Raw genomic sequence first — 17,260 nt, 5'->3', positions numbered from 1 at the left:
TACAGAAGCACGCATCAAACTTTTACATGGGTACTGGAGATTTGAACCCAGGCCCATGCTTACATGCCAAGCACTTTTCCTACTGAGCCCTCTCCAGAGCCCTCCTGTTTTTCTTCATACCACACTGTGTTGTCACAACTCACAAGAACAAGGTTGGATTTCCTAGAGATCTTACTATAAGGAGAATTAAAACTCCAGAGCACTTTAGAGCAGGATGCAGGATTCAGAGTCCTCCTTGGACCCTGTCACGTCCCTTAACTATTCTCCTGGATAAGTTTGCAAAGATATGACGATGGGTCATGTAAGACATGGGTCAAGGCCTCTTGTCACTTCTGCCATGTCTCGTCTATGACCTAGGTATAACTCAGAGCCAGAGGCTGAAGGAACTAGTCATCTTACCTTCTGTTGGTTGTTGTTGTGTGTGGTCTGTTGTCTTTTGTCTACCCTTGCTCTTCTGTGCCTTGATTGAGCCCTGGCTCTCAGCTGTCCTGAGGGAGGGGGGCGGGGCGAGCATCTCTCCCCAGAGTCCCATGGTTAGTCAGAGTCAATGCCACAGGACCAGGCGGACAGCACAATGAGCTTTCTGTCTTCTGGACTCCTCCTTCCCACCAGGTTCTTCCTCACTGCTGGTCTTTCCAGCCCCAGTCTGCCTTGGTTTGAGGGGTGCATTCTCAGCTTCCTCTGTCCTTGGTTCTTACATAACCTTTACGAACTAGAAACAACCTATTGTTGGCACAATGTGAGAAAAGGGATGGGTTGAGAAACAAAAACTTGGGACACTAAGTGGAGGCCACATTTTGGAATCATGCTTCTAATTCCACAGAATGCAGGGAAAGTCCCAAACAGCCCCTCTCAGTCTGCTTTGGCATGAGCAGGCCTACCCTCTCTACCCCCAGCCCGTTCTGAGGTAATGTGTCCAAGCATGGAAACCAGTGGTCTATCCTCACAGTGACTCAACCCAGGGAAGAAAGCCCCTGGCACTTTGGTTAGGAGAGGCCACATTTAGGATGTCAAGGGCAGCCTGGACGGTGGAAGATGGCTTTGGCTATTTCTCCACAGCAGCTCAGGAAGGCACACCAGCATCCGCAGCAAAGGAACAGGCCTACAAGCTTCTCCTCAAGAGTTTAGAACAGAGAAAAGCCAGAGCCAGCACTTCCAGTAAGAGGCTGCTTTCATTTTACATTGGGGTGAAATTCATGCAACTTGGGTTTTTTTTTTTTTTTTTTTTTTTTTTTTTTTTTTTTTTTTGGTTTTTTGTGACAAAGTCTAAGTCTTACTTTGTAGCTTTGTAGCCTTGGTTAAGCTGTCCTGGAATTTACTATATGACCCAGGCTGGTCTCAAACTCGAGTCAATCCTCCTGCTTTATCTTCTTAAATGTTAGGATCACAACCATAAGACACAGAGCCAGCTTAGTTTTCTGTTTTGTTTTGTTTTATTTTGTTTTTTTTTAAGGCAGGCTCTCGTGTAGCAAACGCTCACATTCATTATGTAGCAGGCCATGGCTGTGAACCTTTGTTCCCTCTGCTGCTGGCTCTCCAGTGCTGCCATTTCAGGCATGCACCGCCCACTCTGGTTTATATGATGCTGGAGCTCAAACCCAGGGCTTGGGGGAAACAGGCCAGCACATCCCCGGCATCAACTTACCATTTAATTTTTCCCTTAAAGCTTGAGTCTTTTTAAAAATTACTTATTCTTTAAACTATTTTTATTTTATGTGTAAAGATGCTTTCCCTGCATGGGTGACAGGTGTCCGTGGAGGCCAGAACAGGGCCTCGGATCCTCTGGAGCTGGAGTTACAGCTGACTTCCAGTGAGCTGGCAAGTAGGTGCTGGCGATTAAATCTCAGTCCTCTGGAGGAGCACCCAGAGGTCCTCTCAACTGCTGAGCCCTCTCTGCCGTCTCACGTTTTTTAGTCTTTGATTAAGCACATAAAACAGCAGCACTTAATGTATTCCTCCATGAGCGTCTTGTGAAATTAAGAGCACTGTGTAGCCTTTACAAGTCTTTAGACTTTCTGATTACACCTTTTGCACAGTTCTTTACAAACAACCTCATTTTAACCTTGAAGTTGGCCTGAGGCTGGGATGGGCCAGTGAGATTAAGGAAAGGACTTCTCAGTTCCTAGTTCTGCAAGAAAAGCTGCATTATCCTCCGCATCGCCCTCCTTCAAAGCCTCCATCTTCCTCACTGGACCAGCATGGACAGCACCAGAAATCTAAGAGAAAGTGTGTGCTCTGGGGCTGGACAACCCGTTTGTTTTCCTCGCCACAGCTGGCTCTCCACCTCTCTCCTAAACTCACACTGTGAGTGTGAAGCTCTTCAGACAGTCTATGTACTTCGTCTCTATTTTATTCTTGTACAAAAGGGATGGTCTCTGCTTGAGTGCCTCTTTGGAAGTTGGCTCACATCTCCTCCTTCACCTCTTCTGCCTCTTGTTGGTTCAAACCTTGGCCTGGCTGCTGTGATCATCTTTTATCTGGGGCTGAGGTCCATCCTAGCTTCCGTAGAGGCTCACCCACTAGACCTTTAGCTCACAAACTCCTGCAACATTTTAGCATTTTAAAAATCTTCCCCTAACCCCCAAGGTATGGAGATCAGAGGACAACTTGCAAAGAGTTGGTTCTTTCTACAATGTGAGTCCCTGGGATGGAACTCTGATCATTAGGTTTGGCATCAAGTGCCTTAAGTCATCTCGCCAGCCCCTAGCTTAACATTTTTAAGTGTTTAACTCGGAGACATATGTATTCAGAATACTGCCTGTTCCGTCTGAAAACAATCAGAACTTTGGAGTGGTTGGTGTATTTTTAATTTCGGGTGAGACGCACTCACCAGGTGGCAAATACTCCTCCTGGCTTGTTCCTGTCATCTCCAGCACTTAGCACCCACAGATGCTTTTTGCATGACGAAATGACGCCTCCTTGGCTAACTCCTGATGCGGCTCCAGATCCAAGAGACATCGGTCCCCAATTCACCAGGCTGAGGTGTCATCGGAAGTCAGACGCCGGTGGCCCGGTAGGAGGCGCCCCACGGGTCCTGTCACCGCTTTCGGTTTGCCGGGGCCGGGCACCTCGGAGAAGGCGCGCCCCCCTCCCTCTTGGACCGCAGGCCCGCCCCGCCCCACGGCTTCCTCCCCGGCCGCGGGCACTGAGGCCGCGCAGGGCAGAGGAGTCGGAGCCGGCGAGCAGGCGGCGGCGGCGGCGGCTGTGGAGGCGATGGTGAGACGGACAGGGACAGAGGGCGATGGTGCAGGGGCAAAAAGCAGGATCCTGAACCCCAGGGGCATGGGTCACGCTGGTCGCATGGGCCAGTCCCCAACTTTGCAGGCAGCTGGGGAGGGAGACTCCGGAGTGCGCCCCGTCGGGGCGGAGTGAGCAGGAGCTGCAGCTTCCCACGCTCCAGAAGCAGTTATCAGCTCCCGGCAATACCGGGCAAGTCACTTAACCTCCACGAGCCTCCTTTTCCGCGCGGTGAAGTAGGGGCAGCAATACCTACCTTGGTGGGTCCTTGAGAGGTTAAAGAAGATGTTTATGGTCGCTGCTGCCAGGCACTCAGAACCCTTTGCTGAGAAGTGGTAGGTAATGTGATGACCTCTCCAGCTCTTCCCCAGGCTAAGAGGAGCCAGAGCTGGCCCAAGGGTTGGAAACCTGAGCACATGCCTGGTAGAGGCCGGGTGCTGACAGATAAACACTTCCCCGGGGGGAAAGAGAAAATAAGTTGTTTACTATAAAAAGTTCCATGAAGTTATCCGTGTGACGCAGGCTGACTCTTTCCTAACCTCTACCTACTAACACAATCATGAGTTGAGTCACCTACACACCTGCCTCAGGCTTGTCATTTCCAAGACAAGTGTCAGGGACCACCGGTGCCCGGGTCGCACCTTCCGGGGCTCCTGGGAAGATGGCCAGACTGGAAGCAAGTTTAGCACTCTTAAGAAGGGATGGATGTGGCCTGGCTAGAGGTGGCAATGCCTGGATGGCCTCATCTCTAGGGAGCTACTGGAGGCAGGAAAGGGAAGTGAGGCAGGAAGGTAGCCCTAAGCTTTGAGGCCACACCAGGAAACTGAGGGAGGCTCTGAGAATGGGGTGAAGCTGAGAGCCCACTTCCGAGAGAGCAGGGCAAGGGCTGGGAGGAGGTAGGAGGTCTTTAGGCTGGCTCTCAGCTCTTGGGAGAAGATGTTCTGAAAAGGAGGCTGAGCCAGGATGGGTGGTGTGGCTGTTCAGGAGAACCTTGGCATGTTTGCCCTGGTAAACGGGGTTCAGAGCCTGGGGGGTGCGTTAATTTTATCCCTTCAGCCTGTCTCCAGCTATCATCTGTGTCTTCTTCCTTCCTTGTCTCCCTTTCTGCTTCCAGCTCTTTCCTCCCTCATCCCACCCCTCTGACTACCCTCTCCACACCCCGGATTTCCCTTCCCCTTCTCTTCGCTGGGACTCATTCAGTCAAAAGGATTTAAAAAAAATTGTGCCACTGGAGTAGGAGCAGTAATTTTTTTGGGTGTGTAGAGTGCATGCTTGTTCACATGTGTGGGCACATATGTTTAGGTACATGTGGAAGTCAGAGGCTGATGTCAGCTCTCTCTCTCTCTCTCTCTGTGTATATATATATATATATATATATATATATATATATATATGTAAGTACACTGTAGCTGTCTTCAGACACACCAGGACAGGGCATCAGGTCTCATTACAGATGGTTGCAATCCACTATGTGGTTGCTGGGATTTGAACTCAGGACTTTGGGAAGAGCAATCAGTGCTCTTAACCTCTGAGCCACCTCTCCAGCTGATGTCAGGTATCTTATTCAACAACTTTCCACTTTGCTTTTTGGAGACAGGATCTCTGGTTCAACCTGGAGCTCACCAGTTTGTCTAGTCTAGCTGCCAGCTTGCCCCTGGGACAGGTCCCCTCTTCCTGCTCCTGAGCCCTAGGATTACAAGCAGACTGCCTGGCTTTTATGTGGGTGCTAGGGATTCAGACTCTGGTCCCCAAACTTGTGCAACAGGAGCTGTATTTTAAGGAGGCATCTTCCCGGAACCATAAATAATTTTAAAAGATTTTGTTTATGTGTATGAATGTTTCCCCTGCATGTATGTATTTCCCTGTGTGCGCTGTACCATGTGTGTGCAGTGCCTGTGGAGGTTAGAAGAGGGCGTTAGATCACCTCGTACTGGGATTTCAGGTGCCTGTGAGCTGCCAAGTGGGTGCTAGGAACTTCTAGAAAAGCAACAAGTGCTCTTAAATGCTGAGCCATCTCTCCAGCCCATAATAACTAAATAACCATAAATAACTAAAAAATATTGATTTGCTTGTTTGTTTTTGTTTGGGGGACAAGGTCACATGTAGATCAGGCTGATGTGGATCTCACTATATCGCTGAGCCACTGTGCCTGAATGGAATTAAACTTTTTTTTTTTTTGAGTCAGTCTTGCTATATACCCTGCCCTTAAATGACCTATGAAGATAAAGCTGGCCTTGAAATTGCAGCAATGCTCCTGCCTCTGCCTCCTAAGTGCTAGGATTACAAATATTTGACACCATGTCCAGATATAGAATAAACATTTTTTAGACAAGGTCCCACTAGATACTATGTAGCTGTGACTGGCCTCGAACTCCGCCTACTGAGTACTGGGGTTAAGTAGATCCACATGACTACGTTTGGCCTAAAATAATTTTTGGAGTCATTCGTCTGGCAGAGTTTGTGCGTGTAGTCACAGGCCTCTCTCCTCTGAACACAAGCAGAGTTGGCAGCATTAAGTGGCTAGTACTCTTTAGCCAGTCACTGGGGGCATCCGACCTCACACTTTTCATACATCTGGTTCAGCACAGGTTAGACATGTGGGCCTTGGAATCTCTGTCCACTCTACCCTCAGGTTGGTTACCTACTTATTCTGGACAATTTAACCCCCCTGGGCTGTAATACAAGGACAATACTACTATCCTCAGTAGGTTATTATGAAGGTTTAGCCAGATACCCACAGGCACTGCTAGCTGAGTGCTGGATCAGGTCCTGTGCCCAACTGGAAGGCAACTATTACTATTGCTCAACACTTGAGGCCCATAATCCCAACACTCGGGGGCAGAGGCAGGAGGACCCCCAAGTCCCAGGCCAGTCTGTAAAATGTATTGAGTCTGTTCTGTGTTTTTTTTTTTTTTAATTAAAATTTCTGAAAGGGTTGCTCTATGTGTCATCGTAGGTTCAAATCCCAGCACCACACAAATAAACACAGATCTCAGTAGCCTGTAGCATCTGAGGAAGACAGCAGACTCTGGAGCTGGAGTACTGGTTCTCAACCTGTGGGCCTCGACCCCGTTGTCAAACTTCTATCTCCAAAAAGATTCACATTATGATTCATAACAGTAGTAACATTAGAGTTATGAAGTAACAACAAAAATAATTTTATGGTTGGGGATCACCACAGCATGAGGAACTCTGTGTTAAAGGGTCTTGGCAATAGGGAGGCTGAGAACCACTGAGCTAAAGGCTGGTTCTCAAAGATCTATAGACAACTCCTCATGGAAAAAAAGAAACAAGTAAAGGCAGAAGTGTGCGATAGGGAGACCTTGGCTGGTTGTGGGTCTTAAAAGAAAGAAATGGAAAAGATGGCTCCCTTGAGGAACTTAACATCCACACCAGAGATACCCTTACTAAGGTCTCCAACACTTCTGCATAAGGGGGTGGGGCTTGGCTGGAGCAGTGGCTCAGTGGTTAAGAGCATCTGTTGTTACTACAGAGAGCCTGAGTCAGACTCCCAGCCCCCCAGATGGTGGCTCACAAGCACCCCTAACTCCAAGGTCCCTAGGACCTTGGCTACTCTGACTTCCTCGGGCATACCAACATGCAAGCAACTTAACTCAGATAAAATAAATAGTTTAAAAATTAAAAATACAGGGGCCCCAGGTTTGAGTTCCAGAACAGATGTGACAGCAAACATCTGTTTGAAAGTCTAGTTCCAGTGGTTGGACACCTTCCTCTGGCTTCCTCAGACCCCATATGTACCTGGTGCACAGACATATATACAGACAAAACAGCCATATCTATACCCGTAAAATAAAAATAAATCTTGAAAAAAAAAAGTAGTAGTAGAGGAGCCAAGCGTGTACGATGGTGACGTCTGTCCTCCCAGCACTTGTGAGGTCGAGCAGGAAGTTTGGGAGTTGGAAAGTCTATTCAGCTATGAAGTGAGTTCATTGCTGCTCCTACAGAGGACCTGCAGCCATTTTGGGTGGTTCACATGGTATGCTGCCAGACCTCCTGGAATGCAGTTCTAGACAGTTGGAAGCCATCATGTGGATGCTGGGAAAGAAACGAAGGTCCTCTGGAAGAGCAGCTCATGCTCCTAACTGTCGAGCTATCTCTCCAACCCCTGCTCGCTTTAGCCAGAACTCCTCCTTGAGCAGCTCCAGGGGTCCTCCTGGGGCCTGAGCAACGGAGGTTCCGAGTGTGCACCAGCACACACGGTTTTCACACGGGGATGAGCGTGGGACTCTTCCTCTATCATGTCATGTGCTCTGCCCTCCCCGTGTGCTAGGGTTATGTGCAAGCATGACCACACCCTACTTCTTGATTTTAAGAGACATGGTCTCAGGCAGAGGCATGACGATAACTGTGAGTTCAAGCAGCCTTGCTGGTCTATATATTGAATTCCCTGAAAACCAGGGGTACACGAGACAAAATAAAACAGGGGAGTTGGGAGTGTTGCTGAAATTTAAGGGTTAAATCATCCCTCCTGCCTCAGCAACAGTGTTTCTTTCTGTTTTCTTTTCTTTCTTTTTTGTGATGTTGGCAATTGACTCTCTAGCTGCAGACAGTAGGTGAGTGCTGCCCCCAAGCTTGTGTAGCTCAACACAGAGGATGGAGAGTCTGTGTTCAGATGAGCCCAGGAGATCTGGAAAGGAACCCTAGAGGGTCGAGTGTGTCGCTCTCTGTCAGGACAACTGCCCCGTGTGTGGTGTTTTCTGGCACTGGGTTTACTCCCTTAGCATGGGCTGTGTGTGTGCACATGTGCTGCAGGGAGATAGTCTGTACAGATGGTACCAGTCTGACAAGAATGTTCCCTGTGTAATTACCACCCAATGTCTGACAACCACTCCCCTCTACCTCCCTTTGGCTCAAAACCCCCAGGTCCCGCTGGATTCTGAGAGGTCTCAGAAACACTTCTCTCACCCACCCCCTCCTCTTCTCCCTCTGCGCTTTCCTGACCCTGTAGGCATCGCCTCATACCCTCGTTAATGCACGGTTTCTCCTGTTGGCTGGCCTCTGTCTGGACTTCTCACTGCTATCCACTCATGCATATGTATTGGTGTGTGTGTGTGTGTGTGTGTTACCTTGGTCTATCACGCTCTGCCAAATTCCCTTGAGATGAGGTGTCTCACCAAACCTGGAGCCAGAATGGCAGCCAGTAGGACCCAATGACCCTCTGCCTCTGGGGGTTATTGGGGCGTGCAGCCACGACTGGCTTTTTACATAGGTGCTTGGAATCTGAACTCAGGAGTTTATGAATATACACAAGCACTCTTATTCCCCCACTGAGCCCTCTTCCCAGCTCCTTCAGCCCCAGCCCTGACCTTGAGATGGTCTCCTGTAGGCCAGGCCAGAGATGGACTTGAATTTCTCTCATTCTCTTGCCTTGGCCTGTGGAATGTTGGAATTACATTTGTGTGTCACACCTAATGCTTTTTGAGACCCAGGCTGGCCTGGAACTCAGATGTGCCTGTCGCCTCCCCTGCCTTGGTTGGCTTTTGTCACTTCCTCTGTACTAGTTTCTACCGCTTGACTTCCACTGCTTTCCCTGCCCCTCCCAGCCTCTCCATCTTCTGCCACGACGCTTCACTAGTGAGCCGTGTCCCTGTCTCTGCAGAATGGCTCAGCTCCATCCCGACAGCTGCCCTTTTGATTACAGTTCTCTGACTTTATGTCTCTGTGTAATTCCTCTCCAATGGAATCACGTGTTTCATTTCCTCAGCTGGAGCGAGATCCCCCTGAAAACAGGTACGATTCATTTAGAAAATGTCATGTGTCCCCAGATGCCAGGCTGAGTTACAAGTGGCAGCATGGGCCTGGTCCTCTGCTCAGCTCCTCCCTTTTTTTTTTTTTTTTTTTGGAACTCACTCTGTAGACCAGGCTGGCCTTGAACTCAGAAATCTGCCTGCCTCTGCCTCCCAGAGTGCTGGGATTAAAGGCGTGCACCACCACCGCCCGGCTGTGATTTAGCTTTTATACTGCCAACAGAAACCTGTGCACATAGGCAGGGTCCTTTTCCCTCTGGTTGAGGGGGAACAACGTGGGCTGGGATCTGGTGCCTGTGTTCCCCGGAGCCTGTCTTAGCTCCCAATAGGCGATGGGCCTGGCTTGTCTGTGGAGGGAAAGGCTCCAGCTTGAGGCACAGCCAGTCTCCATAGAATGTGACCCTATGGGGTGATATAGCAACATCTGTAGCATCCAGAACAGAAGGACAGAGCTAGAGATGTGGTTTCGTAGGTAAAGTGCTTACCTGAGCACAAATGGAGCCCCAGGCTTTGTTCACTAGCACCACATGAACGGGCCATGGGAGAGTGCACCTGTAATATTACACCAGGAAATGAAACTAATCGGATCAGATGTTCAAGGTCATTTCAGAGGCCAATCTAGGCTATACAAGACCTTGTCAAAAAGAAAGGAAGAAAGAAAGAAAGAAAGAAAGAAAGAAAGAAAGAAAGAAAGAAAGAAAGAAAGAAAGAAAGAAAGGAAGAAAGAAAGGGAAGGAAAGAAAAGATGAAGGAGGAGGTTTCTGGGGTGATTGCTCAGTGGTTATCTGTACTTGTCACTGTCACAGCAGAACCTGAGGTCACATGTTCAGAACCCATGTAAAAAGCTGGGCACAGCTGCACATGCCTATAACTTTAGTGCCTGGGGGACAGGAAAAGAGACAGAAATGCTGGTGGGGCTCTCTGGCCGCCAGACTCTTCTAGGTTCAGTGAGAGACCAACTCTCAAGGGAATTAAGACAGGTCATGATAGCACAGGGCACCTGGCATCATCCACTGGCCTCTGTGTGCATCACAGGCAGATGTCGTAGCAAGCACATGTTCACGTGCACTACACACTCACACACTGTAGTCAGACAGACAGACAGGGGCCAGTGAGATGGCTTAACAGGTAAAGCACTTCACACACAAGCCTGCTGGCCTGAGTTCAATGCCTAGATTCTGTTGTAAAAATGGAAGGCAAGGGGGCTGGAGAGATGGCTCAGCAGGTAAGAGCACTGACTGCTCTTCTGAAGGTCCTGAGTTCAAATCCCACCAACCACATGGTGGCTCACAACCATCTGTAACGAGATCTGACGCCTTCTTCTGGTGTGTCTGGAGACAGTGTGTCTTAGATATAATAATAATAAATAAATAAATCTTAAAAAAAAAAAGGAAGGCAAGAACTGATTCCACAAAGTTGTCCTCTGGCCTCCACACTTGGGTCCCCTACAATAATAAAGAACAAACTCCCCTCATCATCATCCCACCAACCTCTAGTCATGGGTCTCGTGCTTAAATCTTAGTCTATTCCCAAGCCTGTGCTGTGGAGTCCTGGGATGTGGGGAAGTTCAAACAATGGAGCCTTGTCCAACAGTGCAGTCACCACAGTGGGGATGACAAGTGAGTCAGGAATGGGAGGAAACATGAATTCCCTGTTCTCTTCTCTGCTGCCCTGTGTCCCAGCATCTGAACACCCTCTGCCTCCTTGGTTTGCCTGCCCCACACTTTAAACAGGCTGTTTTTCTAGCTCTTGAGTAAATAATGACCTGTTTGGGTTTCAGATGCCTGTCCCTCGAAACTGTTGCTGACCTAGATAAGCAAACCAGGAGAACCTCTCTTGAGACACAGTTCCTTTTGGATTGGCAATGAGGCAGCTGGTCCCTTTAGTGGGTCCTTGTAGTATCAGCATTGTCTTGGCCTCCCAGGCTTCTGGACACTGGAGGATGGAGCTGCCCTCCCCCTGCCCTCCCACTGGGAGCTTGTGATCTAGATGGGACTCATGCACGGGTAATGCTCTGAGGCTGGGCATAAGGCGGCTGCCTGCGAAGATTCTGGGTGAGGATTCTTGCCTGAGTAGGAGGGAATCCTCTGTGACTTCCGGATCCCTTCCAACAGAAGTTCTCTGGTTTTAAGTGGAATTCTGTCAAGTGCCAAACTGTCTGCTGCAAACAATTGAAGATACGGGCTGGCAGGAAAGGGGGATGGGGGAGTGGTTGATTGTCGCTGTGCAAAGGAGGCAAAGTAGGGATGGACTGGGGAGGACGGGGCTGAGGGAGGGAGCTGTGGTTTGCTAATCCTCTGGTATTCATCTTCCTAAATAGACCTGCTCAAGGTCTTAGCACATAGCATCTACAGGCAGCTGGCTTTTGCCCCACCCTCTTTTCCTCTGCCTCTCTCCCCCTCTTTCCTTCTCACCTCCCCCAGATTGAAACTTTTACCCATCTCCTCCCAACCCTTCCAAGCCAACTGGGTTTCTTGGTTAGGTTCAGGAGCCAACTGTCACTTGGATCCTAGAGGACTGGATCCCAACGAAGCCCGGGGCTGACTAGAAGGCTGGAGGCCAAAGGCCAGAGGAACTGAGGTCCCCAGGAGGAGAGGAACTAGGTGGTGGTCACTGAGGTGGAAGGCAGGTTAGCTCAGAGGCAGAACTGACGTGACTGGTCAGAAGTCCGAAGAGGGGGAGCTGAGTTTCTGAGTTTGCGAGAGTTTCTAGGGACTCGGATGTGATTTGGTCTCCAGTGACCTTCCCTAGTTCTGTGGAGCGGACTGTTTTCCTGCCTGCCTCCCTGCTCTTTGCTGCTTCCTGGGGTCAGTAGGAAGCCCTAGGAAAGGTGTGCAGGGGGTAGATGCCATCTTGGAGCAGGTGAGCAAAGGGTTTGCTTTGTGGGAAGGTGAGGGACCTCGGAAGCTCCCAGTTTGGGATAACATGGGAGAAGATGAGATGCTGAAATCCAGGGTGGATGGATAAGGGTAGGAACCTGGAGATAAACTGCTCAGACAGCAACCCTTCAACCTGAATATCTCACGCCTTTACACACGAAGGGTGCTATTACTCATCCCCCATACCCAGACATTGTAGGGGTTTTTTAGGTCTTTTGTGCCGGAGGAAGGCTGGGTGGGGAACTCTCGAAGCCTTGACCTTGGGCTTGGTGCTCAGGCAGAGAAAGAGTTGAAGCGATGCCAGCAGCAGGCGGAAGAAGTGACGGAAATCATGCTCGACAATTTCGGCAAGGTCCTGGAGCGCGAAGGCAAGCTGACAGAGTTGGAGCAGCGCTCAGACCAGCTCCTGGACATGGTGTGCGCCCGGTGGACTGGGGGAGGGACAGGAGAAGCTTGACCCTTAGAGGGAGCTCTTAGGCTTTGCTGGGAGGGGAGGCCCTAGGCTTGCTTGCTTACCTTGGTGGGGGGAACTTCTGGTTTCCTACAAGTAGGTTTCACAAAGAGACCTTTGGGTTGGGGCTGTAGCTCAGCAGATAGAGTGCTTACCTAGTGTGCGCAGCCCTGGGCTCACATACCACCATGACATGAATCATGAGTGGTGGTATATCTATGATCCCAGCACTCAGGACAGGTCAGAGGATCAGAAGTTCACTCTTGGGTACACAGTAAGTCCAACCATGAGGTCCTGTCTTGCAAACAAACAAAACAACAACAACAAAAAACAAACCAACAGAAATAAACAAATAAGCCCTAAGAGGTCTTTGGAGATGCATGCATCCCTAGTGGTCATGGCCTGGTATTGCTAAGTGGGTGTGAGCTAGCTGGGCGGAGAGTCAAGTGTTAGAGCAGTGACTGAGATCAGGAGCCAGGCTGGAAGGGTCACAGGGCACAGTGAGCAGAGAGGCAGCAGCCAGGATGTGGAGGGTGCAGGAAATAGTTCATGCTAGCATGGGAATGGCTTGGAGGCCCTGTGGAAACCATTAACTCTCTCTCTCTCTCTCCTTTCTCTCCCTCTCCTCATTCCCCACCCCCACCCCCTACTCCCATATCTCTGGGTATCCACAGAGTTTGGCCTTCAGCAAGACAACCAAGGCTTTAGCCCAGCAGAAGCGCTGGGAGAATATCCGGTGCCGGGTCTACTTGGGACTAGCAGTGGCTGCTGGCCTGCTCATCATCCTGATTGTGCTGCTGGTCATCTTTCTTCCAAGTGGTGGGGACAGTAGTAAACCATAGGCCAAGGATGCAGGCACTGCCTTAGGGACTGGGGACTGAGCCAGCCCGGCCTGAAGGAAAGGCTGAGTGGCTGCACTGGCCTGTTTTGGTCTCCAGAGAATCCTGGTGTTTGTGTCCGTCTAGGACACCCGAGTGACTGCTGAAGGGCATCCTGGATATGTGCACCTCTGCATCTCCCATCATGCCATGGTCTGGCCCTTGAGAGCAGCCTGCTGCTGCGCTGGCCCTATTAGGCCACACCACTGGAGCTCAGTAAAAGCTGCTGTTTGGTTAAAAATGTTCTCCTCTCTTTCCTTCCCCCCTCTCTCTTTCACACACACACACACACACTCACACCACAGACACAGAAATGTATCATACACATATACATACCCTACAGACACCAGACATAGGCATACACATATACACCACCACACACAGACACAGATACACATACACACCACAGACACCCTACAGCACAAACATACTATATGACCCCCACCCCCACACACAATTAATGTAATCTTTGCAATTAATGTAATCTTTTTCAAAAAAAGAAAAGAAAACCTATCACCTCCCCCAAAGGACTATATTCCAGGAGACAGTCCCCTCCTCCTTTTCCGACTTGGTCCTGTCCTATGCAGACAGGCCTTTATGGAATGTGGGCCAAGGACACAGTAGCCAGACCTTTGCACCCGATCCCATGAAAATGACATCCATCATCTTTGATATCTTGAGCGTTCTCAAAGGAACAATGGGACTCCAGAGAGAAGGATAAAAAGGAAAGGGCTTGCTGGGAGTATAACTCAGGTGAAAGAAATGCCTGCCCTGGATGAACAACTCCTGGGTTTGATGGCGGTACATACATCTGTAGTCTCAGCACTCGGAAGGTAGAGACAGGGAGATCACAAGTTTAAGATCGTCCTTGGCTACAGTTAGTTTAAAGCTAGTCTGGGCTATATGAGAGACCCTGTCTCAAAAGAAAAAAAAAATATGGTTGGAGATCTGGCCCAGAGATTAAGAGCATTGGCTGTTCTTCTAGAGGACCCAGGTTCAGTTCCCAGCACCCACATGGCAGCTCACAGCTGTCTGTAACTCTAGTTTCAAAGGATCTGACACTCACATGGACACACATGCAGGTAAAACACCAACAAACATAAAATAAAAATAAGTTCAACAAACAAACAAACAAATATGAAGTTTTTTAAAAAAGGCATACTCATCTCCAGAGGATCCAAGTCACAAGTGCAGCTCCCATCTCTCAAGTCAGGCACTTTATAACTAACTACCTGTAAGTCCAGCTTCAGGGAGATCATTTTCGTGGGCACCTGCACTTACTTGTGCACACACACACACACACACACACACCATTTTATAAAATAAGACATTTAAGAACAACGAGAAACATGCCAGAGAGATAATCCCATAAAGTGTTTGCCTTGCAAGCACAAGGAGCGGAGTTACTCCCCAGAACCCATCTTTAAATTAAAGTCGCCGGGCGGTGGTGGCGCACGCCTGTAATCCAAGCACTTGGGAGGCAGAGGCAGGCAGATTTCTGAGTTTGAGGCTAGCCTGGTCTACAGAGGGAGTTCTAGGACAGCCAGGACTACACAGAGAAACCCTGTCTCAAAAAACGAACAAACAAAAAAAAACAAAATAAAAGTCAGGTCATGTAGTCCAAAGTGGTAGCATTAACTTTTGATTCAAGCACTGGCAAGGTAGGGACAGGCATATCTCTGTTAGACTGAGGCTAACCTGGTCCACACAGTGACCCAAAAAAACACATAAACAAAAACCCCCACTGTGGTGGCCTTCTTGTACTTCCAGAATTGGGAAGGTAGAGAGAGGCCAATTCCTTAGGACCCCTAGCCACCAACCTAGGTGAGCTCTAGTCCAATAGGAGACATCTCAAAAAAAAAAAAAAAAAGCTAGCTGGAAATATAGACTGTGTAATTGGGGGTATACTGGTATGCTGGTGTATGCCTTGATCCCAGCACTTTTTGTTTGTTTTTTGGATTTGGGTTTTTCAAGACAGGGTTTCTCTGTGTAGCCCTGGCTGTCCTGGAACTCACTCTGTAGACCAGGCTGGCCTCGAACTCAGAAATCCGCCTGCCTCTGCCTCCCAGATTGCTGGGACTACAGGCGTGCCAAACTTTGGAGTCAGAGGCAGGTGGATTTCTCTGAGTTTGAGGCTACCCTCAGCTATATAGTGAGAAATTGTCTCAAGGAAAGAAAAGAAAAGAAAAGAAAAGAAAAGGAAAGAAAAGAAAAGAAAAGAAAAGAAAAGAAAAGAAAAGAAAAGAGAGATGGGGTAGAGAACAGAAGAGAAACGACAAACAATTCCTGCGTGAACAACAACTGAGGTGGCTCTCTGGCCTCCACACAGAGGCACACACATACAACACACATACAAGGACACGAATGCACATATATACATGAGACAACATGACAAGGGAACGGCTTTTCACCTGACATTTCTTCCTTCCTTTTTTTTTTTTTTGTTTTTTTTGTTTTGTTTTTTTTGGATTTGGTTTTTTCAAGACAGGGTTTCTCTGTGTAGCCTTGGCTGTCCTGGAGCTCACTCAGGCTCCAGGCTGGCCTCGAACTCAGAAATCTGCCTGCCTCTGCCTCCCAGAGTGCTGGGATTACAGGCGTGCGCCACCACCACCCAGCCTTCCTAATTTCTTAATCTGTGTGTTATTCTTAGTTGAACATTACCTATCACCACATTACACGCCAAAGCCTTTAATGCTTCCATGGTGCTATAAACAGAGTCATAAAGGTTTCCCTTCAGGAGAGAATTTTAGCATTCCAATATTCCAAGTTACACAGGATGACAAAGCCAGTGCCTTCAGTGCCATAGGAAGGATCACCCACGTGGGGCTGGCACGATGGCTTGGCAGGTAAAGGTGCTTGTTGACCACTGTTACTGGTTAGGCCTCTGTATGTGTGTGGTACCAATTTGACACAAGCTAGAGTCTTCTAGGAAGAGGGAACTTTGATTGAGACAATGTCTTGACTAATCATTGATGTGGAAGAGCCCAGACCACCATAGATGTTGCCAATCTGGACAGGAGGTCCAGCAAGTTGCGTAAGCCGTGGGAAGCCAGCCAGTGAGTAGCTTTCCTCTGTGCTCTCTGCTTCAGCTCCCTCCTACAGGCTCCTGCCCCGACTTCCCTCAGTGGTGGACTGTGACCTGGAAGTTGTAACTTGAAATGACCCCTTTCCTCCTTCACAATGCCTTGGCCAGAGTGTTTATCAAGAGAAACCTAAATAGGACACCAAAGCTGATGAGCTGAGTTTGATTCCTGGGACTCACATGGTGGGAGGAGGGAACTGATTCCCAAAGTTGTCCCCTGACCTCCACATGAGTGTTGTGGCACTCTCTCTCTCTCTCTCTCTCTCTCTCTCTCTCTCACACACACACACACACACACACACACACTTACTCACTCACAAAAAACAAAGTGGAAAAGCACAGCTTAAAAAACAAAACAATCAAACCCTGTATCGAAAAACCAAAAAGCCAAAAAACAAACCAAACCAAAAGAAACCCCCCCCCCAAACCCATTCATTGGGCTAAGATTTGAAAGAAGATAAGGCCCACCAAGACCTGTTTGAATTACTTTTTTCTTTCTTTCCTTTTTTAAAATTTAGTTATGTATGAGATATACTGTGACTGTCTTCAGACACACCAGAAGAGGGTATCAGATCTCTTACAGATGGTTGTGAGCCACCATGTGGTTCCTGGGAATTGAACTCAGGACCTTTGGGAGAGCAGTCAGTGCTCTAAACCGCTGAGCCATCTCCCTAGTCCCCCCCTCAACACCCACCCCCTACCCCTCATTTCTCCCATCCCCCCATCCCCCCTTTTTCTTGAGACAGTATCTCACTATGAAACCCTGGTTGTCCTGGAACTCACACTATAGACCAGGCTGGCCTTGAACTCACAGAGCTATGCCTGCCTCCAGCTTCCTGAGTGCTGGGATTACAGGCATGCGCCCCTACACTAGGCTTGTTTGTGTAACTTCATTGCAGCTCAAACAAATGTGACAGTCAAGAGTAAATCAATGTCAAGTGTATAAAATAAGTGGATCTTGCTAG

General features: G+C 48.8%; 1 protein-coding gene across 2 annotated transcripts; it reads left to right on the top strand.

Annotated features, from left to right (window-relative positions):
- The first annotated feature begins 2,893 nt into the window (after positions 1–2,893).
- Vamp5 (vesicle associated membrane protein 5) lies at positions 2,894–13,454 on the top strand. Of its 2 annotated transcripts, none has more exons than XM_052173918.1 (3): positions 2,894–3,216; positions 12,095–12,299; positions 13,010–13,454. In XM_052173918.1, the coding sequence occupies exons 1-3, from the start codon at positions 2,909–2,911 to the stop codon at positions 13,175–13,177; spliced, it is 681 nt and encodes a 226-aa protein (XP_052029878.1). In that variant the 5' UTR covers positions 2,894–2,908; the 3' UTR covers positions 13,178–13,454. The 2 variants fall into 2 exon arrangements, with proteins under 2 accessions (XP_052029878.1, XP_052029879.1); XM_052173919.1 differs by having other exon boundaries at positions 3,125–3,216; positions 12,162–12,299.
- Positions 13,455–17,260: the final 3,806 nt, after the last annotated feature.

The sequence above is a fragment of the Apodemus sylvaticus genome, chromosome 2 (genome assembly GCF_947179515.1).
Source record: "Apodemus sylvaticus chromosome 2, mApoSyl1.1, whole genome shotgun sequence".
In the NCBI taxonomy this organism is placed as follows: domain Eukaryota; kingdom Metazoa; phylum Chordata; class Mammalia; order Rodentia; family Muridae; genus Apodemus; species Apodemus sylvaticus.
This window is presented reverse-complemented; position numbering and strand designations above follow the sequence as displayed.

Excerpts from the sequence above, each read along its gene's own strand:
- Vamp5 (XM_052173918.1), top strand. The coding sequence starts at position 2,909 with ATGACGCCTCCTTGGCTAACTCCTGATGCGGCTCCAGATCCAAGAGAC. Across the intron at positions 3,217-12,094 it reads CGGCGGCTGTGGAGGCGATG|GTCTTTTGTGCCGGAGGAAG; the intron begins GTGAGACGGACA and ends GGGGTTTTTTAG. Across the intron at positions 12,300-13,009 it reads CAGACCAGCTCCTGGACATG|AGTTTGGCCTTCAGCAAGAC; the intron begins GTGTGCGCCCGG and ends GGGTATCCACAG.